Source organism: Hipposideros armiger, unplaced genomic scaffold (genome assembly GCF_001890085.2).
Source record: "Hipposideros armiger isolate ML-2016 unplaced genomic scaffold, ASM189008v1 scaffold_257, whole genome shotgun sequence".
NCBI classification, from domain to species: Eukaryota; Metazoa; Chordata; class Mammalia; order Chiroptera; family Hipposideridae; genus Hipposideros; species Hipposideros armiger.
The window spans coordinates 1,423,396-1,447,318 of NW_017731607.1; the positions used below are offsets into that span (position 1 = coordinate 1,423,396).

Below are 23,923 nucleotides of genomic sequence, written 5' to 3' on the forward strand. Positions count from 1 at the left end.
AAGCAGCCAGGTGGAAGTTATCTTCTATGTTATATTTAAATGCTTTTGGTTATCTACCCTACCTCAAGAGAGTTGGGTTTCTGGTTTCTTCCCTACTTGTAACATTAAAAAGACTGTGTAAACCATTTAATTGAATAAAATGCCGTTTTCTTTATCTCCTATTAAAGGAGGTTAAAAAAATTAATTTCTGCAGTAGGACCCCCTGTCAACAAATTCAGTGGTCACAGTGATCATTTGACATCTCTGTGGATGGGCCTGCAGTTACCAAAAGACCTGCATGAATTGTGAAAAACAGCCAATAATTTAGAAATACATACCTATTTGGAAAATTGTTATAGATAAAATATAAATTTCGCATTATTTTCTGATAATTATCATTATCAGACTATTGTAGGATTGTCATTGACCAGACAACACACGTCTACTTTTCTAATTGGGCTTTTCCCAAGAGAGGCAGAATGGTCTACGTGGAAGTTTTGTTCTTGAGCCTGTTTGGAAATATGAAAACAATGGACTCCAGTGTAATTGAGATTTTCTTTTGAAATTAACAGCCATCTGTGATTCATGAGGAAAAAACCCAAGAAGTAAAGCCAAAGGAACACACAGAGGTAAATGATCCTTATTAGGACTTGATATCATAAGGTGGAGCCGTGTGTGTGTGTGTGTGTGTGTGTGTGTGTGTGTGTGTGTGGTGATACAACACTAAACTTCCACATTGAAGACTTAAGTCTTACAAGATTGACCGTTTGTTTTGGGCTAAAATGGCGCCACCATGTGGCAATAGCAGGGTTTGCCATTCACTCATGATGCTTGCTGAATTAGTGGGGAAGGAATTGCATTATTTTAAAGTTTGAACCCAAAGTGAAATTTTATCACATCTATATAACACTAATTTAAATTCGCACAATTCAAAACTACATAAAGCAACTGTTGTGAACACTTTCTACTCCATTGAGAAAAATATCTGTGTTTGCCATCTTGTTAACAATGTGATGTGTGTGTGTGTGTGTGTATTTTTATTTTCAGCCAAAAAGCCTACCCAAACATGCATCAGATACAGGAAGCAAGCATGCTCATAGTGAAAAAACAGTTTCCAGATCAAGTGAGCAGCCGACATCAGAGAAATCAACAAAACCAAAGGTAAATAAATCAGATTGATAGCTAGGAAAACACTAACATCAACTAGGGAGTGATATACAGGTCCTCTATCTACATAGACATGTGGAGGCGAATTTGCAGAGCTCTGCCGACTATATCTTGTACTGGAATGATTTTACTGGTTTTGCAAATAGCCTTGTGGAAACTTGGGCCTAGGAAAGGCCTAAGAAGAGCACCATAAGATAGGTCCAGGGAACGTTGCGTCCAGCCTCTCCTACTGCCCAGCAGTACCCCATCATGACTGCAAGGCAGTAGGCTCTGGGGTCTCACAGACGGGAAGATCAGGATTCTGGCTGCCTCCCAGACCCCTCTCCTCATGGGCTGTGGGAACACAGATGCCCTTCATGATCTGCTGTTTACATGGAAGTCTTAAAGAGTTTTTAGAGTCTTGTTCTAGAAGAGATGAACTTAGCCCCCCAGAAAAATCAGAAATAGATTCCATATTTCTAGAGCTACTGGGGGCCAACTATTAGAAGAATAAACATCTGTGAGAGGACCTTCCATTGAGAGCTCTTGGACTACAAGAACTAGCTGCTTCATAATGTACTTCATATATAAGTCTGTGGCCCAGCACTTAAATGCAGCCCATGTGTGTTGTGCTCAAATCTATTTTGTTTGGCTTACAGTATTATTAAAATTATTTTTAATTAGTTGCCAACCATTAAAGTCAGAATATTTCACATAAAATCAAAATTTCTAGCTTCTCTTAAAAAATCAGAATTTCTGACAACAGTGTGCTCACATGGCAAGAACTAACTAAAGCTTTACACCTGGTATATAAATGCTGATTTGCCACAGTCCCTAGCTGGACCATGTCACTATTTGTGTTACCTGCACAGACTCTAAGTTTCTGAGCCTAGCTTTATGGGGTGCCTGGTTGCATCCTACGTAGTAGAAGGAAGCAACCATTCCTTGACAAGATGCCCATGAGGGTAAACGGGCTTGGTAATGATGTTTGAAATGCGTGATCTCAAAAATAGTCATTCAAAAATACTTAGTGCTATTAATCTTTTATCCCCACCCTTAGACTACACCACAGGACACAATTTCTGCAGGTGGAAAGAGTATTGCTGGTGTAGCTGCAATATCTAGCAAACAGGATGACAAGGTGAGCTCACATAAGCAGATGTAAAGTGTCTATGGGCCTTGATGCTTATCAGGCCTCTTTTATGAGAAATGTATGCTCCGTGAAGACCCATTCTCCCCGAGCTTTAGGTCTGGCTCTCCTTAGCCATTTAGGGTTCCATTGCTACTACGCTCAAATAACCTATCGTTTGCGAACACTGAACACTATTCACATGTGAAATTTTGTGAAGTGGTTCATGTAGTTAAATGGTATACAGTAGGCAAGATATCAAAAATGTATCAAAAATGATTTTAAAATTCATACATTCAGTAAGCTTATTGAGTACCTGCCATGTATAAAGCCTGGTATCAGTACCAAGGAAGTTAACTTGTGAGTTGACTCAGATTTTGCCTTCAAGATGTATCAGTTTGAAATAAAGCAAATAAAATTGCCTTGAACATTTGAATAAGCATTCATTTCAGCTTTCAACGTGAACTCCAGCTCTCTTGATACTAGTAAATCACAAATAGCCATGCCATTACATGAATTGTTATAGGTTTTCAAAGAAGGCATCAAAAGTGCTCTCAGAAGACAGTATATATGTGTCCCTCTGGGCAATTATGGGTAAGTCTTTTTTATCCTTTGATGAGTCACTTCAGATACCAGTCTGGAAACGTAAGACGAGAAGTAGTCTACCTTCCTACCCACAGAAGTACAGAGCAAGTCCTCATTTTGAAGGCCATGTCTCCCTAGAAATGCTAGTACTTATTTCTCTGGAAGCCACAGTAAGTAAATGAAGCAATAATGAGAAGGTGGAAATGAAAATAGAAGTAGTATATATTTATATTTCCCTGCTTCTCAAAATGGGAAAGGTATTCCCCTGTAGGATAGATGGTAAGGAAAGTCATAGGAGAAATTATGTCACATCTCCCTGAAACATCAATTTTTTTCTCAGATTTTGGGGGGAAATGTGCATTATTTTTGTTCTAACTAATGCAGATATCCTATAGAGTAATGGTAAACTTTATGTAAATTTCTAAATGAAAATACCCAATTTAAATTAAAATAATATTTTCTTGCATCAGACCACTTGAGACCCAATTTCCAGCTCATCCCAGGGGTTCACATTACTCTCTCATGTTGATGAAATGGTTTGAAAAATGGGTGGATTTAAAACAGAGGATTGGGTATGTTAGAATAGATTTTAAAATGTAATCAAAATTTGAAATTTTATGCTAGCTGTAATTTAGCCAGGGTTATCAGTAAAAGCTCGACAATAAAATTAGGAGAGGCTTATATGGAAATCTGGTGTCCATTGACTCGTGCTGGAACTTGTGGCAACTCATTTTACTTTTCTTTGCCTTTGATTTGTCTCCCATAAAATGGGATTGATCAAATCTGCATTTCTTTTTAAGTACATACCATGCTTAAAGCACTGTGTCTGACTGTGCAGGACACCCGAGCTTCAGGCTGACCCATCTAGGGGTAAGGAAGAAGACAACATACCCGGGGCTGCAACTCAAGCCAGATTAAGACAGGGAGCAGTTTGGAGAGGAACGGAGGCATTCTGTCTGATTGGGGGAATCTGCAAGGGCTTTGAGGAGATCCAGTTTGAGTGAGGCGTGGAAGGATAGCTAGGATTGCAGGCTTGCAGACGCATCAAGGTGGAAAAGCATAAAATGTGTTCTGGGTATACAGCGCACATTCCAGCGTTGGGTGAAGCACAGACAGGTGAGTGGTAGGACTCTTAAGACCAGAAAAACGAGTTGAGGCGTTGCCATGGAGACTACTAAGGTGAGTGTACACATGAGGTAGTAATTCAACAGGCAGAGGATAAACATTGAAGATCAGACAACAGATGGAGTGATGTGATTAAAGCCAAATTGCAGAAGGATTTAGTGAACTCAGTGGGTGGGATGAAATGGAATAGAGCTAGGAAGGTAGAAGATGGGTCAGGCGCTGTTTCAGTAGTCCTGGTGAATCCTAATTTATCCTAAATTAGAGCTGAGATAGAACAAGATAGCGGGGAGAGATGGAGGAGGCGTTGCAGAGGTAAAATCCTCAGGCTTTAGGACATGATCGGCTGCAGTGGGCAAAAGCAAAGTAAAATCACATAACCTGGGACTTTGGAGTGTGAATGAACTAGGTTGGTAACCCTAGTGAGGGCTTGTGCCAGTGCAGGGCTGGCACCCCTGGGAGTGAGTGTGTCCTTAAATTGTGAGCCTTGTTCTGGTTACTACTGACAGATGGACGGAAGTCACAAGAGGAAAGAGGCTGAGGAGGAAAAGTGGTGTCTGATTTTAGAGAGGCTGAATTTAAGTGTTTTGAGGTGTCTTAAGAAAGATGTCTAGCAAGGTAGTTAGAATATTGTTTTGGCATACAGGAGAACGGAAGGGGGGGAAAGAGAGACGCGGGGAGGGAAGGGGAGAAGGATGGTGAATGAATGTCTGCATAAGGTTGTGGTTGAATCATGGAAGTGGATTCAACTGCCCAGACTCAGGCTCAGACTTTGGTGGCTCCCACAGTATTTTTAACGTAATGGTCACCGCAGTCATTTATCTAGCACTTACTTATATATTAAGTACTTACAAAGGGCTTAATAGGTACCAAACATAGGCTTTCACATTTTATGTAATCCTCACAATTCCTGAGGTAGGTGCAGCCGCTACTGTAGTCTCACACATGAGGATACTGAGCTGCAGAAGAGCCACCTGCCTGAATTTTCACGCAGCCAGTGTGTGTCAGCTGGTGTGCAAACCCAGACAGTCGGAGTCAGTTTTCTCTGCTTCCATGCGCTGCTGCCCAGATTTCGGGGACCTGCAAAAGGGACAGCAGCATAGGTTTACATCAGTATAATGAATGAAACAATGCCGCCATCCTATTTTTAAGGTTAAGAATGATTCATTGTGAGGAATAACCTGCATTCAAAGGGGAAAACAACAACTTTGGGAAAAGACCTTTTACTATTTAACTCAGATTAAAAGTGATTGTTTAATTTGTCTTAAACCCGACAACTTCACCCATTTAGTGAAGACCCTGAAAGTGTTTGGCCCCTGGCCCTAGAGAGTGATTTTGGATAGGACCACCAGCGCAGGGCAGAAATGTGTAGGATGTGTGTAGTTGGGGGCAAAGTAGAAGAGATGTCAGAGGTGGCAGAGAACGGAGGGCACAAGCGCTGAGTAGAACCGGGATTGTGCTGGGTCGTGGCTGCTGTGAGAGATGAGAGCCAGATTGGAGTTCTCACCAGGGTCACATTCAGTGAAGATTGTATCGGGTAAAGGCATGGAAGTCACAGCTTGGAAAGTTATTGGCAATCATTGATAGGGCAACTGAAGCAATGGTAGGAAGGAAATTCACTTTAGGGAAATGAAAGAGTCGGTGATGAAATGTAAAAGGAAAGGGTGTGAGGGTCTTGATGTGTGGGGGCAAAGGCTGAAATAGCAATAGCTAGAAGTGGCCACTTACTGAAAGAATTCATGGGTCTTGCGAAGATGGGCCCTGGGAGAGGGAACCAAGAGTAGTGAAGAAAAAGATGGCAGTTCTCGATTCAAATCTTGGTTCTGTGTTTTACTGTGTCTTAAACATTATTTAACCTCTCTCAGCCTTGCTTTCCACATTGCTAATATGTGTATTAATATTGTTTATTAATATTATTTATGCTGTTCTGAAGAATGTAACACTTACTACATAGTGTCTTACACAGAGCAGATGTTTAGTATATAATCAATATTAATATTATAATGAACTCATTTTTAAATATATTATTGAATTTTAAAATGTATGTGAAGGAGTTCTTTTTTTTTACCTTTCTAAACTCCCACCAGAAAACAGAAAATAAACCATTAACCTTCAGCTGTACTAGTTGAATCCAAATGGGGTAAACCATCTGGAAAGGTATGAAGATAGTGCATTTCTGCATAAGACATTTATTTATATCCTCTCCATTTCTCAAGATCTGATTTCTTCAGGGCAAACAGTATGAGATGGAGATAACTTGAAGGACCTTTTTTAATGAATTGTTTCAAGCTAACATGACTGAGTTGAAAGTATGATTTTATCACATATGTTTGTAACATTTTATATTATAACCCTCTGTCCTGAAAACTCCACTTACATTCCATGGAGTTTACATTCCAATATCTCTCCTTCAAAGACAGACACCTTCTTTAAACAGAGGTATCAGTAAAGAATGTCAGGTTCTTCATTTTGAAATTCCCAAGTGAAGCAGCCTAAAGCTAACAGGTCCCAAATAGAATGAGTTCCTAAAATTGTAAAGGGAATATAATAGTTGCAAAAAATAAATAAATAAATAAAAAGTTAAACAGTCACTTTTAATCTGAGTTAAATAGTAAAGGGTCGTCCCCAAATTGTTGTTTTCTCCTTTGAGTGCAGGTTTTTCTTCACAATGAATCATTCTTAACCTCAAAAATAGGATGGCGGCATTCTTTCAGCCATTTTACTGATTAAACCCATATTGACAGAGTAATTGTCACTTCTTATAAGTTTAACATCCCTTTCAGGTTATTTCTGTTAGTGACCTCCTTTGGTCAAACAAGTGAACAACAACACACACACACATACATACACACAAATGAGTGGACCACAGGGCAGTCCATTTTTGACATAGATTTCATTTGGAAGAAATGCTATAGCGAGATTTTTGTTGGGGTTCTTTGTATATATAACTCTGGAAAATATTGATCAGCAATAAATACAAAGCATTTCTCCTATTGCATATAACAACATGGTCATAATTCTTTGTATTTTGTTTTGTTCTTTTTTTTTTTAACTGTCAGTACATTGATTGGTCTATCAGCTTTAATGAACCATATATGTGTTCATGTAGTTAATGCCTTTAGACTTATTAAAATTACAATTCCTACCTGAATATGACTTTTTATGTTTCCACCCTAGAATCTGTACTCTGAGACTTTAAACAATAAGGACTACTGCAGACCAGATTTTTAACTATTTTGATATTTGAAGAACTTTTGGTGTTTGGTGTTTTTCTACAAAGAATAGTGTTGTTTGGTTTAAAAAGTCAAAAGTGAAATATGGATAACAAATAGCATTTAAATATCTGCACTCTCTCTCTCTCTCTTTTTTTTTTTTTTCCAGTCAGGTATGGATGCTGCTTTGGATGACTTAATAGACACTTTAGGAGAACCTGAAAAAACTGAAGACGATAACAAAACATATACTGGACCTCAAGTTTTGGTATGTGATCTTAATATCTGTAAAGATTCATTCTTAATGGGTAGGAGAGAAAAATAAGGACATGATGCACAAAATTTTACCTAGTGTTCTGTTGCTTAGAGAGAAACAGGATGATGTATCAATAACAGCGACTAAAATTAGTGTTGGAAATGGAAATAGTTTATCCTCTGATAGCTGTACTGTTACATTGATTCAGCAAACATTTAGTGATTGTCTGTGCTGAGACTGGTGCTGCAAGCAGCCTATTGGGTCACAAAGACTTTTCTGTCCTCGAAATCTGAGTCCCATGGACTTAACTCATTTTGGTTTCTAGATAGTTACCACCCTCAGTTCATCCTTATTCCTAATTCCTAAGAAGCATGAAAATTGTATGTTTCTCAATATTTAAAAAAGAAAAAAGAAAGAGGAGATATGCCATAGACTGGAAGGAAATATTTGCAACTGATTTAACAAAGGATTTGTGTCTATAATTTACAAAGAATTTTAAAAAGTGAGAAAAAGACAACCCAATAGAAAATTAGGAGAAAACTTCGTTGGCCAATAAACAAATAAAACGAAGTATCCCTAGTAATTAGGAAAATGATATAAAAACATGGAGCGATATCACTGCGCACTCATCAGATTGGCAAAAGTATAAAAGTCTGACAACTTACTTAGAGCTCGTGGATGTTGAAAGGGCGCATAGCCTTCTGCCAGCAATTCCACATCTAGGGGATTCCCCGGAGGGAGCCTTGCTCATGTGTACAAGCAGAACAGCTGAAATATTTGGAAACAATTACATTCAACAGGCAACAAGATAATATAATGAAATACTTTGTAGTGGTTAAAATGGATTATTCATGTATCCACATGGATACATTACAAAAACATAATTTTGAATAAAAATAATATATTACAGAATGATATCTAGAATATGATACCATTTCTATAACATTTGAAAATATGCAAAGTAATGCCGTATATTGTTTGTGGATACCTACATGTAGAACAATCATTTTAAAATACTATGCTCGGCTTTAAGTGGGTTAATATGATAAAGTTCAGGGTGGTGGCTATCTCTGGTTAACAAGGAAGGGAAATGGGAATGGAAAGGGCTAAACAGGAGACATCACTCTCTTTTTTTCCCTTAGAAATTACATAAGAAATAACTATAAATCTGATAGAGTTGGGTGTTGGGTTATATAGAAATTTATTGTCATTATTACACTTTTGTATGAATTGGAAATGTTAGACAATGAACATTTTAATGTTTTTTCATATTGGAACGTATTTTAATATTGGAGTCAAATTTAATATAGTAGTTTGAATATTTTCTAGCATTACATATGGGTTAAGCCAGTTGAATAAGGGCAAGTATTTGTGTAAACTTAGAATTTCAAAGTTGTGTAAAGTATTGGCTTCTTAATGCTTTACATTTTATTTCAATACTACCATAAATTAAGAACGGAATAGTGCTTTGGTTTCAGAATATGTATATAACATCCTCTGCTAAATAATTATATAATATCCCTATTTGTGTGATTTTATTCCAGGATCCAATGAGTTCTACCTACATAGAGGAATTGGGTAAAAGAGAATCCACAATTCCTCCAAAATACAGGGAACTTATCAATGTAAGTTAAATAACCGTTTACTTTCACTTTACCATTTCCTTTATGGAACATAATCTTTATCACATCAATATAGTCAGTTTTTTAAATTTAGAAGATAAAATAGGGCATATGAAATTGTCATTACTCTGGCGCTCACTGTATTAATTTGCTAGGGCTGCCATAACAAAGCACTACAAACTGGATGGCCTGAACAACAGAAATACATTATTATCTCACAGTTCTGGAGGCTGGAAGACCGGAATCAAGGTGTGAGCAGGGTTGGTTCCTTCTGAGGACCTTGAGGGAAGGCTGTATTCTAGTCCTCTCTCCTTCGTTTGCACATGGCCATCTTCTCCCTGTATCTGTTCATATCGTCTTCTCACTGTGTGTATCTCTGGGTCCATATTTCCTCGTTTTATAAGAACACCAGTTACTATTGGATTAGGGCCCATCCTAATGTCCTCATTTAATTACCTTAATTACCTCTTTAAAGGCCCTGTCTTCAAAACAGTCACATTCTAAGTCCTAGGGGTTAGGATTTCAACAGTATGGATTTTGGGAGGACACAATTCAACCCATAACACTCACTGAGCAATACATTTTTCTGACTGTAAGGATTAATTTTTGGCTTCTCAACATTATCAAATGAATATTTTATTTCAGAAAAAAGATGGGATCACAGGGCCTCCTCCAGATACTTCGGTGAGTTTTCATAAGTGTCTAAGATCCCAATGAACATTTTTTGTATCTTTGGTTGGGGGGTAGGGCTGTCAATTCTGTATTTTAGGATTGTGGCTCTAAATCTAAATCTAATCTCTAAATCTAATCTAATCTCTAAATCTGATCTCTCAATCGATGAAGTTTCCATCTGTTCAGAGAACAAGGTGGACGTAGGGTTTGTCTCAGTGCTCTTTGGTTTCATATGGAGGTTTTTGTTTTGTTTTGTTTTTGAGGGAAAGAAGAATGGAGCCAAGAAAGTTTTAGGATAAAATAAATGTTAATAAAAATAGAAAGAGAATATCCTAACATGCAATACGTTTAGAAGAGGGGAACAGGAAAATAATATTACAAATCCTATTCCCTTCCATACATAGGCTTTCATCTGAGTTACTTTATTAATGTGTCTCATTTGGTGGTAAAGGAATTGCCAGACTACATTCTTCATTTGCTGGGTTTATAGTCGGGTCTTTCCCTTGAGGGATCCCCCACGTGTTACCAATCATGATGCCTGTTTCTGTAGAAACCCATGGGACCCGATGATGCCATCGACGCCTTATCATCTGACCTCACCTGTGGTTCTACCGCTGGTGGAAAGGAAACAGAGAAAGAGGTATTGTTTCGAGTGTTATTAGGGGAACTTGTTAGAAACCCTCTGGAACTTTAAAACATCTACCTTTTTAGTTCTGGTGACTACCTTTCCCCTCATCTATAAATCTAATCTTTCATATTTTGTTTTTCAGAAATCCACGGGAGAGGTTTTGAAAGCTCAGTCAGCTAGGGTAATCAAAAGTGCTGCTCCACCCCACGAGAAAAAAAGAAAGACAGAGGAGGTATAAATAATTACTTTTTTTGAAAATAACCACAGTTCACCTGACAGCACTTGTTTTCCTGAGGCTGATCTAACTGATTCAAGACCATCCCGATAGTGCATTACACATGATAAGGAGCATCTTTTCTCCCACGGGTCTATGTGGACTACTAGCGAAGCCAATCGGTAATATTGATCATGTCTAGGCAGGTCTTCTCTGTTTCTATAAGTGCTGATGGGGGATTTCAGCACAATCTTCTTAGTCGTGAAACAGGACTGTCTCACCATTACAATACACAGAAGGGCAGGACACCAGAGAAATTATACTCTTGGAACATAAAATCTTTAACGTGGTTTCCTAAAGGAGTTTGAGCCCTGTGAAATTGCTAAAGGGATGTTGTAGCTGCTTCTGCCCACCTCTCTTAACCAAAGCAACTATGACTTAATTCTCACGAATCCTGAAATGCGGTCCTGTACCTCTGGGCTGGATGAGAATACGTGCTCCACCTGCAAACAGTCCAGATAACACAAGGGACAGTTTCTGCCGGAGCTGCTCTGCCCTCCCCCGTCCTGGCGTGGACAGTTTATTTTTATCTGGCTGGCTAGAGGAACAGTAAGAGCACCACACCCTGAGAGTGGGAGTTCCTACAGTGATCAGCCATCCTCCCTGCTGAGAAGAAGGTGGCGAGGGGCCCCCCTAGGTTTCCTTGCTTTCTGGGCTTAGCTGGTTTGCTAAAGGACAGGGTTGTCAGAAGTCATTTTTAGAAAAAGAAAAACAAGATAGTGAAAGTTGACTTCTCACAGCTTTTATTTTGATATGAGTATTTATAATGGCATAATTATTATCCTAGTTATACTTCTAGCTTGCTAAATAAGAGGCACAGTGTGCCCCTGAGAGCACTGTTACTGTAGAAACGTGTCTTAGCCCCAGTTTTCACTCATTGGTAAGTTTCTTTCTTATTTCTCTCTTTTGCTAGGTTTCAAATAAAATTACCTTCCTAAAATCTTTCCCCAATCCATGGTTCATCTTGTAAATTTATAATTTAGATTTCACAAAGACGTGTATGGATTGTTCAGGTTTAGGAGATGTTCTCTCTCTCTTTTTTATTAATGGACTGCATTTTTCCTTTTGAACAGGACACAATGAGCGATCAAGCACTAGATGCTCTTTCAGCTTCCCTGGGCAGCCGGAAGTCAGAGCCTGAGCTCGACCTCAGCTCCATTAAGGAAATCAATGAGGTACTGACCTTGGAGTTCATATACAAATGTTAGTGTGCAGGTTACAAAACTAAATATGTAATGCATGTTTAGAATTCTTGTGCAACTTTTATTTTATTGGAGATTGAACTACTCTTCATTCTGCCTTACTTTTAGGGTCTGGTTAATTTAGTTATTTATTGCTGGGGAGTTAGCAACCAAGAAGGATATTTGAGTGTGTGTCTTGTAAACCACCTAGAACTTTAATATTTAAAATGAACACTAATCTTCCTTTGCCAACGCTTAAATGACACCCGACTAAAGAAGATAACACAGAGACAGTCGCCTGTTGAGAAATAGGTTTGTCTGCGTTTGTCTGTTCTTAGGGAAATGGGAAATTTGTGTTTTCAGAAGGGTTTCAGGTACATCTCTTAATTAGAGAGGGAGATGACTGTAGGTGGGTGGAGAGACCCTTCTTTTTATAACTATGGGAAAGATACTGACAATTTGTCTCAAATTAGAATAAAATATATAGAGACCATTACTCTGTAACTGAAGCTGCTGCATGTTTAAAGCATGAGGCTGGGTAGTTTTTAGCCCACCATACTTAACAAGACCTTCACAAGCCTTCTAAGCCAAACCAAGATTATATTTGGTGGAGGAGAGTTTTCATATTACATTTTTTTAAAAGAATTTTTCAACTGAGTCCCCTGGGGGGAAAGAGGAAGGGAAAAAGAGATTAGCCCTGGAGACATTCCAGACAAAGCATAATAGGGAGACATGGACAGGAGCACTGCCCTATCAGCTTAGGAGGGGAGCTGGCAGGTGTCGCTGTCACAATGCCCCTGCCTGCGCTGTCACTTCCTGTTCTGACTCATTGGGACTCCTAGCAACTGTCCCTGAGTCTGAGACTGCCCTGGTCCAAAATGGGCCAGTTTCTATCCTCGACTTTCCTGGAGGACTTACCGGACGCAGTGTGGTACAGTCTTCTTGAAGACGAACACAGGGGAGCAGGAGAAGCAGCCCTTGTCCTCCAGGACCAAGTAATGTATTGAGAAGAAAAGACACTTTGATTAAAACACAGTTTGAGATACATGTCAGCATTACTTGGAGCAGCCAGATAAAAGCCATGTCTAGAAGAAAGGGTGGTCCTGGCAAAGCCCTGGGAAGGGTGGTATCAGACCAAGTTGAGTTGTGGTCCCATCACCAGAGGGCCACGTGGCAGTGAGCCAATTGCACTTTTGCCTCAGGCTTTTTACCGAGACCTAGGGTGTTTAATGAGTCAATCATTTGGGGAGGGAAGGCATAAAGATAAATCGCAGGGCAAAAGGAGTCTTAGAGAGATTAAAATCAGATAAATAGATGTAAAAAAAAAAAAGTTTAATAAAAATAACTTATTAAGTAGTTTGGGTAACTAGTTTTGGAATCCATATAAGTGTATTAAATTTCCTCTAGAAAACCTCAGCAGCAATCAAGTCCTAAAAGATTAATAAAAATAACTATTTTTTTCCCATTTTCTTTTCTACTCTTTTTACTCATTTTTCTTTTCTGTTACATACAAAGTGTAAATATTCCCTAAGAAGATATTTTAATCCTTCGGATTTTTAAACTGAAGTTTTACTATCTAATTGTGAATTCATTACTTCCTGTAGAGTCTGATGTTGTGATAAAGCTCATATCCTACAGGAGTCCACAGTCACTCCAGTACATTCCATACTAGAGAGCTCCGCGAGGAAAAATTACATAATAATACTTCAGAGAACAGGTCCTTGCCTGCTTGTCATTTTCATGAGGTATCATAACGTAAGATAATATTTATAATGATACCACGTTAGTAATCTCCATTTCTGTGTATAGTTACCTACACTGGTACGATTTCAGTTCATTAGACGTTTGCTTTCAATGCTGGAATGCAGGCATGTAAAGACTATAAAGACCAAGGAGGAGTAGAAAGGTTCTAGCTGTGCATGTAACTCTTTGTGGAGCAGTGAGGACAGTTGATCAAACAGGTGACCCTTGACTTGCATGAAGGCTGGTTTATAGGTGGAGACCTCACAAATCTATGAACTAGGGAATACCACTATATAATAGGGCTCCCTCCATATCCTGCAGTAGAATATAACTGGAAATGTTAAAAAACAAAACAACAACCAAAAAAACCTTTCATCCCTTATGAAGAGTTGTTATTCTATAAAACAACTGTAATTCCAAAGCCTAGAAGAATGCCTGGCTCATTAAAGTGCTTAATGTTTTTAAAATTAATCAATTGACTAATCGTTCAATGGAGAACTACAACCTTAGGATGTAGTGGGAGCAGTGGGTTGAGCTGGAGTTTGCTAAACGACACCCCCACACACACACCCTCTTGGTGCCCAGGAGCTCCTTGGTTTGTGATTTAAATCCATGCCTTGATAGAGGTACAAATCGTTATATGTAATGGAACTTTGCATTGCTGACCAGTCGTTTAAAATGCAAATGTTATATCCTAGAAGCCAGTGATCTATTATAGAACCACTGTACATTTTTATTTCTAATGGTGTTGGTGGTTTCTGGTTCATTAATCCAGTGAAGTCCTGGCATTATTGAAGGGAGTCCTGTTAGAATAGGTCAAGTCAGTTATCCATGGATCAGCCGAGATTTGTGGTGGGCTGCTTCTCCCATTTCCGAACTGTGGTCAACATTCATGGGAGTTGGTCGTTTTCTCCCCCGTAGATAACTGTCTCATGAAGACTGATGAAGGGTGTGACAATAGATGCAAGTAACTTCTGCACTGTGCTTAACCGTCTCAAAGGATATTTTATTTACTTTTCTCTGGTGGTTCTTACAAGTCAGTAGCTAGCCAAGGATTACTAGTAGCCCCATTTTTAGCTGAAGAAACTGAGTGAAAGAAAGCCTAGGTGGCTTCCCAAGGCCTTGGAGCACCTGAGAGCAGGGCAGGGACACCTCCCTGGGAGTCCTGTGTTTTTTCTGTCACCCCACCTGCTGCTCACCATGGTCTGTGCTTTGCAGTTTACAAAGCACATACAGACACTTTTATTGGATTTGGTCTTCTCTACAACACCCAGGAAGTACATAAAGTGATATCATCTTATGTTACTTGTGTTATCCAAATATTTACCTGTTTATTTTTTTCTCCACTTTCATCAGGCAAAAGCCAAAGAAGAGAAACTAAAGAAGTGTGGTGAGGATGACGAAACAGTCCCATCGGAGTACAGATTAAAACCAGCCACGGTATGTTGTTAGCCACTATGCGTAACAGCAGCACACACCTCTTGCTTTCCCATCATGTTTTGTGGTGTCTGTTCTCATGATGGGTAAAGACACATCTGTCCTGGTTCATGTACTAACCCTGAAAACCCTGAACCCTTTCTTCTCTGCTCTGTACAGTTGGACTCTTTAAGGGACGGTTTCCTAAGTCGTGAGTGACCCTGTGGTCATTAAAATCCCCACAAATTCAAGTGTTTCTACTATTAACAATGCTTGACATAGATTCTTAAGCTTAAAGCAGAATGAACAATTTAGGAATAATTTTTTTTCTCTAAGTGCTATATGGATTAAAGCACTTTAGGTCGTCTAAGTGGTAGATATGAAAGTATAGCTATGTACCAGTATCCTCAGTTAACGTGCTTTTGTTGGTTTTGTTTTGAGATGAGGATGGTGGACTAACTCCTGTAATTATAGTTCTAATTTATCTTTGAAATAATGTATATTATTTCACATACATCATGTATAAACACATGATGAAAAATAGTTGCGATTCTTATATATGCTTATAGATGGAAAGTTTTTCATGCTTAGAAACATCTCAACTCTTTATTCTGGTAATTGATAAAAAAAAAATCTGAACTAGAAATTCACTCAAATATAAGAAAAAAACAGACTCTCCCCTCATATCCTGGAATCCCCCAAAACAAACATAATGGGACATAAAAGCAAAATTTTCTGTTTCATTTTCAATTTTGTTTACAGGATAAAGATGGAAAACCACTATTGCCAGAGCCTGAAGAAAAATCCAAGGTTAGGAAATAAGTTTTTTTTGAATACTTAAAAAAAAAAAATAGAACTGTGAAGTATAAAGTGAGATGATAATTTTGACAGACAGGATTTCACTGTGGCGACTTGGCACTCCAACCTAGCATGAAAGAGAGGGAAACTTCCAATAGCCACACTTCACTCATAGCTCTGACTCCTTTTCACGTATTTTAATTATTATTTTCCTCATGGATTATACTAGACTATTATAAATTTCTAGGTGACGTTCACTGAATATTAGGAACTAATGTCAAAAGGGCTCTTAAATTGTTAGCACTTAGAGTTTGATTCTAATCACAACATCAAATACTCCGATGATTCTGTACTGATATTACTTAAGTTGGTATCAACAAGCATAGTTACCTAACGTCATGATAATACTAAGCAGCAGCATTTATTAATCACTTACTATGTGCCTGACACTGCATTAGATGCCTTTCAAATGTTATCTTTTTGAGTCCTCATGGAATGAGGAAAGCACTGTTATTATTCCCATTTTACAGGTGAAGAAACAGATACAAAAGGATTGTATAAATAGCCTAAGGTCACACAACTAGAAAATGGCAAGGCCAGAACTCCAAATTCAGGCTGTCTAACATGGGGGGCGGGGAGCCCAGCTTCTGAATCACATGTCAGAATGACATAGATCACTGTTATGAGTCAAAATCTCCACGTGCCCTAAACAAATAAAACCTCTTCACCTGCAGGAACGTTCTTGCCAAAACCCCATGTAGTCATAGAAGAGGAGTATATGATCTATTTTTATACTCCAGTCCTGCCACCTCTCTAGGACGGGCCAGGCTATCTCACAGAAAACTTTCTGGAAGTTTTTCCTATGCCATTTTAAGAACAATCACCAGGAGATTACTTCTTTCTTCTTCCTGGCTTTCAGCTTCTCTTGTGGTACACCCATTCCATTGTCTTCCTTATTTCCAAACCAGAATGCTAGGTTCGATCTTGTAAGTTTCTCAGTGTCACTGTATAAGTTGCACACACTTAATGTGTAATATAAGAACCTTGCTCTAATTTTTAACATTTTAAGTTTTTTAAACATATTCTAATTTAGCCAATAATTCAAATTTTATCAGTCTCTCATATTTACTGACTTATTTAGAAGGGAAGTCAGTAGGAAGTAGAAAAAAAAATGCAAAAAAAAAAAAAACCCAGAAAAAGCTATACACATCTTCATTGGAAAGAACAGGCAATTTTATTTGAACAAAATTACTCTGAAATTGAAGTATCAAGAAAACTTGAAATCATTCACGTTTGTGGTCCTGAGATGTTTAATAGTCCTTATTTATTGCACGACATTTATTGTACATGAAATGCCCTATATGTTAGCTTTTGGTTTTAGATCCTAAAATATGGCCTAGTGTGTGTTAACCAGAAAAAAATTTGCAGTGAAAACTGTTTTTTTACCAAGTGAAAAATAGTCACTTCATAATATACAATGTTTCTTGTATTTCAGACCCTGAGTGAATCAGAACTCATTGAAAAGCTTTCAGAAGATTTTGACCAGAGCAAATGTAAAGAAAAACAATCTAAGCCAACTGAGACAGCAGAAGTATGTTTCTAAAAATAAGTCTCTAGTATTGCTTATTTTCTGATGTTTTTCTATAATCTTAAAAATGTGAGACCAAAAGTATTTTAGCACAAAGTGGGTTGATAAAAAAAAAAAAAAAGGCCCATGATGATGTTGTAGTTTTACATGCAGTTTTTGTCCTGCCTTTTTCTGAAGGTGTTTTTTTCCCCCAAGCTGACCCTGTAATTCTTGCAGTTGAAGTCCTGTAATTATTACTTCAGGAAAGCATTCACACCCATGCTTTCCTTTCTATTCCTGCTTCCATGACTGCCCTAGTTAAAGTCATCATCACCACTCAAGTTGGCAATGACCTCCATCTTCCGTCTCCTTCCAGTCCACCCTGTATGTCCACCAGAGTTATTCTTGCTTGAGCATGATCGTCCCCCTACTCCAACCCTCAGGAGCTTCCCTTTTCCTACAGAGTAGACGCTCCTACTAATGTGTTCTGGCCCCAGCTTCCTTTCCTTCTAAGGTGCATCCCCACGTTGCTAAACCAGGACATTAAGTGCATATCTCTATAGCTTTTCTCATGTGGTTCCTTCTGTCAGGAATAACCTAATTCTACATCAACTAAAATCTGAGTCGTCCCTTGAAGGCTCTGCTAAAATGTCACATTTGTCGCCTGCTTTTCCCTCCCCAAACCTGACCACCCTTCCAACGTTTATTAAGCAAAATAGAACATGCCACAGGTCTATGTAGTTCTTTCTTTATATATCCCTGTTAAGGCATTGGTTGCAAACAAGTTTTTAACTCTGTTGGTCCTTCTTCACATCTTACATATGTACATAGCTTTAAAAAGTACGTTTTTTAAAAGAAGCAATCATACCTTATTAATAGTCACCTGCTAAACACCTTGCATATAGGATAGACTTCCATAAAGACCTGGATTTAAAAAGTTTGAAATTTTACCTTGTGATAAAACAAGATAGTACATTGGTTCTCAAGCTTTAGCATCAGGATCCCCTGAGGGTTTGTTAAAACAGAGAATATTGGACCTTCCCCCCAGAATTTCTGATTTAGTATGTTGAGGCGGGGGCCTAAGAATTTGTATTTCTGGCAAGTTCCCTGCTAATGCTGAGGCCGCTAGTCCAGGGATCACACTTTGAGAACTCCTGGAATAGTACTTCTGCCCTGCATTTGTACATATCTATAATACTCAAGTTGCTGTTAGATATATAAAAGTGATGTATTTATATAAAATATTACATTGCATTATATAATTGGTATATTGCATTATTATATGATGAGAAATAAATAACTTAATAATAAGAGTTGCTAAAAGTTATTGAGTTTACTATGTTTCCAGATTCTATGCAGAGCACTTTATGTTTTATCTCATTAAATCCCCCTGTCAACACTTGAGATGTAGGTACTATTATTGTTCTCATTTTACAGATGTGGAAACTGAGTCTCAGAGAGGTTAAGTAACCTACCTAAGGTAAGAGGTAACACTAAGTTGAAATAATGGTAGCCAAAGCGTTGTAGCGTGCCTTGACTTCTTTACTACTCAAGCCAACCATCCTTAGGCATTCGCGATCATGCTCACCGCATATAACATAGCAGAGTGTATTGTTGATGCATCCGTGTTCACTGTCACTAACCAGATATTTCAAAAAAATCTTCATCATAGCTGCTTCTTTCTGCAGGAATCTCAGGCTAGCGCCCCGGCTCCCGTGGGAGAGGATGTGCCTCGTGCCTCCTTGTGCAGCATACAGTCAGCACCACCCAAGCCAGCTACCTCGGTGAGTGATCCTCGGGGCACTGAGAAATGTCTTGGGAAAGTAATGGTCTTCGTCCCGTGCACTTTCTGTTCTGTGTCACTGACATATTATTTTATTCTGACAAAATAAGAAAACCTTATATAGCTATAGCATCTACTATTTTGGAGGTTCAGGAGTGTGCTAGAAGTTCAAGCTGTATTTAAATTTTTAATTAAATTGCTACAAGCTGTGTTTTTCTTTCACCTAAAATGTTTTCTAGTTCTTCAGCTATTGTAGATAACCATTCTTTTTCATATTCCTGCATCTTTCAAGCCTATTTGGAGTTCCACGAACAGCCCAATATGACCTTGAACTGACTCTCCGGGTGGAATACTCTGACCCGATAGCATCATGACCTCCCCCATTCCCAACAGAAGGGAGGATAGATTGATTCCTTTCCCTTTTCTTCTTCACTTTGTGACTCTCTCTCCCTTTCTGTCTTTTGGATGAAGTATGATATTTAACTAGTTGAATCCTTATTTCCTTTTGAATTCAGTGGGTTTTGTTTCCATCAGTTGATAGTCCCTGACTTCGAGAATAACATCAGTGGAATAAGTTTCATTCCTATAGACTTGGTGAATCTATACCCTGAGGAGCTAACTTGTTCTAGATACTTTGCAATATCTTCTCATTAAATTTTCACAAGGACACTATAAAATCTGATTATCTCTCTATTATTAGATGAGGGAAATGAATCTTTAGATTGACCTCGAACAAGTCACTTAACCTTTCAGGGCCTCATCTGAAATGAAAATATGACTCCTGCCCTAAGCTCACTCTGAGTCTAGTGTGGACACGGGCCAGACCTCAAGCTGACAGTACCAACTTGATCACTCTCATGTGGGAAAAAAGCAGAAGGAATGTGGGTCCCTCATTCTTTAGAGAAAATTAGGAAAGGCTTGCGGGTGGAGGGTAGGATCACGCTGAGAAATGGGGAGACCAGTGAGACGAGGACAGGCTAAGCCCAGAGATGTGAGGTACTTGGTATACTGGGGATATGTGCCTTTAGTTGTTTGAGAAAAGGGGGCCTTGGAGAAGGTGTAGGACAAGTGTCCTGGGTGCCCTGAAGGGGCTGCTTCCTGCCAGGGAAGTCCTTGGTGCCACCTGCAAATCCCCTCAAAGTCCGGTGTCCCCTCCCTGCCTTCGACAGAACTTGACCCCTTTTTTTGAGGTTTCAGGGTACCATCCAAAACTTTTACATTGTGGGAGCCAGGTCACAGACCACAGTGGCAGGGACCAGGAGAGAGGAGAGAATTTGGGAAGAGACCAATGAAGGAAGTAGGAACACAGGCAGTAATTAGATTAAAAGTGACAATGGCCAACACTTCAGGGCAGAACTCTTGTGACATAAACACGTGTCATCCACGTCTCATGCCAAGTGTGACTGCCAAGGCCTCAGAGGGCTCAGTTAGTTCCTTTCCCACTTTACGCTGACTGTAGAGTCAAGCATTGGATGCTTAGTGGACAGAAAAAAAAGTGGGGTGGGGTTGCTCTTGTTTTTCCATTTTCTGACCTTTCCTGGGCCTCTGCTCCACCAAGCCTGGTTACTAGCTGCCGAGATGTCAGTCACTGAGGTTAGCTGGGATTGTGACGCCTCGGGAACCCGAGAGAATAGCTGCAGAGTGTGGTAAAGGTCAGAGGTTTCAAGAAGGCTCGAGGATTGGAGAGCAAAAGGAAGCAGAAAGCCCAGAGGAAGGAAGGGAATGTGTGCCCTGTGTGGTTCTCGTTTGTATAAAAAGCAAGTTTATTGAGGAAACCCAGAGGCCTGAGTTCTAGTCCTGAATTTGACAACAACATAAAACACTACAGAAATGGAAGTTTTAGTCCTTAGTCCTATTTCCAGATTCCTGAGTTTTTTAAGGCTGCTACTTCTCACTTTTCTAACTTTCTCTTATTTCTTAAGCCAAAAGTCACAGGCTTGGGAAGCAGTGGTTTCCAAAAATTCTACAGCAGGGAGTAGGAGAAAATAAATGTAAGGTGTAAGCAGGTGTCTGTGATCAGGTAGCAGCTCAGGATGCTTGGCTAAGACTTGCAGACCACTGCAATTCTTTCAATGTAGGTATAATCCCAAACAAATGAGATACTACATACATCAGTGATTTTTGTTGCCCTGGGAATAGTCTATGCCGTATCCAACCACTAGATGGCGATAAATCACTTTCCATTCAGGCTCCCTTTCCTCATTGGCTATCTTTTCTTTAGCAGTGCAGCTTAGAAGAAAAACAACTTCTCTTACTTGGAATAATGGCTAACCTATAAAACAGAAAGACACTTTTACTCTAAAATTACAACATATACTCCATCTGAGGTCACAGACTTTCATGATAAGAATAAACTTTGAGACTGTTTAATTCAGGGGCTTTCACATTTTTGACCAAGACCAACAGTAGGAAATGCATTGATATGACAGCCCAGTACCTACACAATAGAAACAACAGGTTAATAAATGTTACTTATTCTTATTATGTAACATGCATTCTGTTTTCTATTCTAGTCTTTCAATGAACTATAAATTAATTTTATGCCCCACTAATATATGGATCATGACCTGTGGTTTGGAAGGGGTCAGGGTCTAGTCCTATCTTTTAACATAAACATAGTTTTTCCTTCGTTTTCCCTTTATACCACTTATGCTCTGTGTCCATCCCATTTCTTTTTAAATATCAGCATGGATGAAGTTCACTACATCACGAGGGAGCACATTTCACTTTGAATAACTGGACCACAGGTAGATGGTTCTCATTGGGGAGCACATTTCACTTTGAATAACTGGACCACAGGTAGATGGTTCTCAGGTTAGTCACAGGCAGTCACCTGAATCAGCATGAGGTCACTCTGACCCGTAGAAGCCACCTAGAGAATACAGGCATCTGTGCCCCAGCAGAGGCTCAGCCGGAGCCACCTCTCTCTAGCATGGGGTAGTCTAGGCTGTCTCACAGAAAACTTTCTGGGAGTCTTTCCTGTGCCAGTTCAAGAACAATCACCAGAAAATCCCTCTTTCTTCTTTCCGGGCTTTCAGCCTTTCTGTGGTACCCCCATTCCATTGCCTCCCTTATTTCCAAACCAGAATGCTGGGTGAGATCTTGTAAGTTTCTCAGTGTCACTCTATAAGTTGCATACACTTAATGCGTACTATAAGAACCTTGCTCTAATGTTTAACACTGTATGTTTCTTAAACATAGATTCTAATGCAGTTGGTAATTCAGATTATGAAAAGATGACATGTGCTTCTTATCTAAGCCTGAAATAAGGAGGATATGCCCGTCTGCATTGCTTGATGTAGTCTTCTCCAGAAGGAGGCATTAACCGCCTACTCAGTGTATCCACTAATGTACTTTTAGAAGGGCGCGGTGCCCGATGACGCTGTAGAGGCCTTGGCTGGTAGCCTGGGGAAAAGCGAAGCAGAGCCAGACGATGGAAAGCCTGTGGAGGATCAAGTCAAGGTAATGGCAGCTCAGCTACTTCTAGAAAGGAACTAGTATGGATTGCCTTCACTCCCCAAATGACTAATAAGTGAGTTGTTGTTGTTGTTGTTCCCCCCACAACATATGACCAGCTGGCTTTCTCTGTTACTGTGCAGATCCTGCTTAAGAAGCCAAACCTAAGTGAGCATCAGTGTTTGAGCACAGCTGTGGGTGGATGGCACTGTATCAGAGTTAGGAGTCTCACCTTTCCTGTTGCTGAGGACTCAGGAGGCAGCTGCCTGCTGCTCCTCGCGACTGCCTTTGACCCCAGCAGGCTCAGCGCCGGGGTCTTAGCCTGCTACACTAGCATGCAGTGTTAAAGATTAGGGTGCTGTAGGAACTCCACAAATATGGTCATACGCACATTCTAACCATGGATTGCTTGACCTCAACTTGAGTCATCCAGGCATCTACTCTAAGGAGAAAAGGTGTATTCATAATGAACATGGTATGATTTTTATTTAGGAGAAAGCCAAAGAAGAGGATCGTGAAAAACTTGGTGAAAAAGAAGAAACAATTCCTCCTGACTATAGATTAGAAGAGGTCAAGGTAAACAGGTTTTCTATTTTATTTTCATTCATACTGAACTCCATATACATAAAGAAGAGACATGGAAACAGACCTGGCATATAAAGATCTTGTTTCTTAATATTTCCAACACCGAACTGTATTAGTCCACAAATACCCTGTTAGCACACCAGATATGAAGCTAAAATATTCCTAAGTGGCCTTTCACTCCTCTCTGAAGTGAAAGAAATTTAATGTCTAAGCTACCTAATTTTTTCCCGTCTAATACATGGTTTGTTACAAGACCAGAAATCAGAAAACTTAGAAAACCTCTATGTAGATAGGAAAAGAAAAATGAAGAACAATTGTTGACAATTGTTGACTATGAGGAAACATTTCCAATGAGCAACTCTTAGATATAAATCGGAAAAAAAATAAGAGCACCTGTTTAACATTGACTTAAGTGGTAAGCTGGCCCGTTTCCTTTATTTTTGAATGTACACATTGTTCAGAACAAGTGACACGGGGGCAACCCCGTTATGAATCTTGTAGTGTAAGTACAGCCAGTTGGACGAGGCAGACACACAGACACAGGGACACTAGAACAAATGTCGGTCATCTTCATAACAGGCCATTACTTAAGAGGATTTTCAACTCAACTTCATTCCCAATTCAGGAAAATCCAATCGATACTCCTCTTCCTCATCCAAGTGCATGAGGGCATTTGTTTAGCCAGGACAGGCACTATACTGAGCTCTGCCTGAGTAAAAGTGTGTTATTCTGCTTGCTTCTGCATTTCAGAATTCAGTTGAAACAATGA

At 39.3% G+C, this 23,923-nt stretch overlaps 1 protein-coding gene across 1 annotated transcript in view; it reads left to right on the top strand.

Moving 5' to 3' along the window:
- CAST (calpastatin) overlaps positions 1-23,923 on the top strand; it is an 87,115-nt gene extending 63,192 nt beyond the window's left edge. The window contains exons 7-22 of the mRNA XM_019656271.1: positions 552-608; positions 1,027-1,140; positions 2,186-2,266; positions 7,343-7,441; positions 8,974-9,054; positions 9,697-9,735; positions 10,274-10,363; positions 10,494-10,583; positions 11,699-11,800; positions 14,906-14,989; positions 15,728-15,775; positions 17,259-17,354; positions 19,019-19,114; positions 22,474-22,575; positions 23,062-23,153; positions 23,905-23,923. Coding sequence (XP_019511816.1) covers positions 552-608; positions 1,027-1,140; positions 2,186-2,266; positions 7,343-7,441; positions 8,974-9,054; positions 9,697-9,735; positions 10,274-10,363; positions 10,494-10,583; positions 11,699-11,800; positions 14,906-14,989; positions 15,728-15,775; positions 17,259-17,354; positions 19,019-19,114; positions 22,474-22,575; positions 23,062-23,153; positions 23,905-23,923 — 1,290 coding nt within the window. The remainder of the gene's footprint in view (positions 1-551; positions 609-1,026; positions 1,141-2,185; positions 2,267-7,342; positions 7,442-8,973; positions 9,055-9,696; positions 9,736-10,273; positions 10,364-10,493; positions 10,584-11,698; positions 11,801-14,905; positions 14,990-15,727; positions 15,776-17,258; positions 17,355-19,018; positions 19,115-22,473; positions 22,576-23,061; positions 23,154-23,904) is intronic.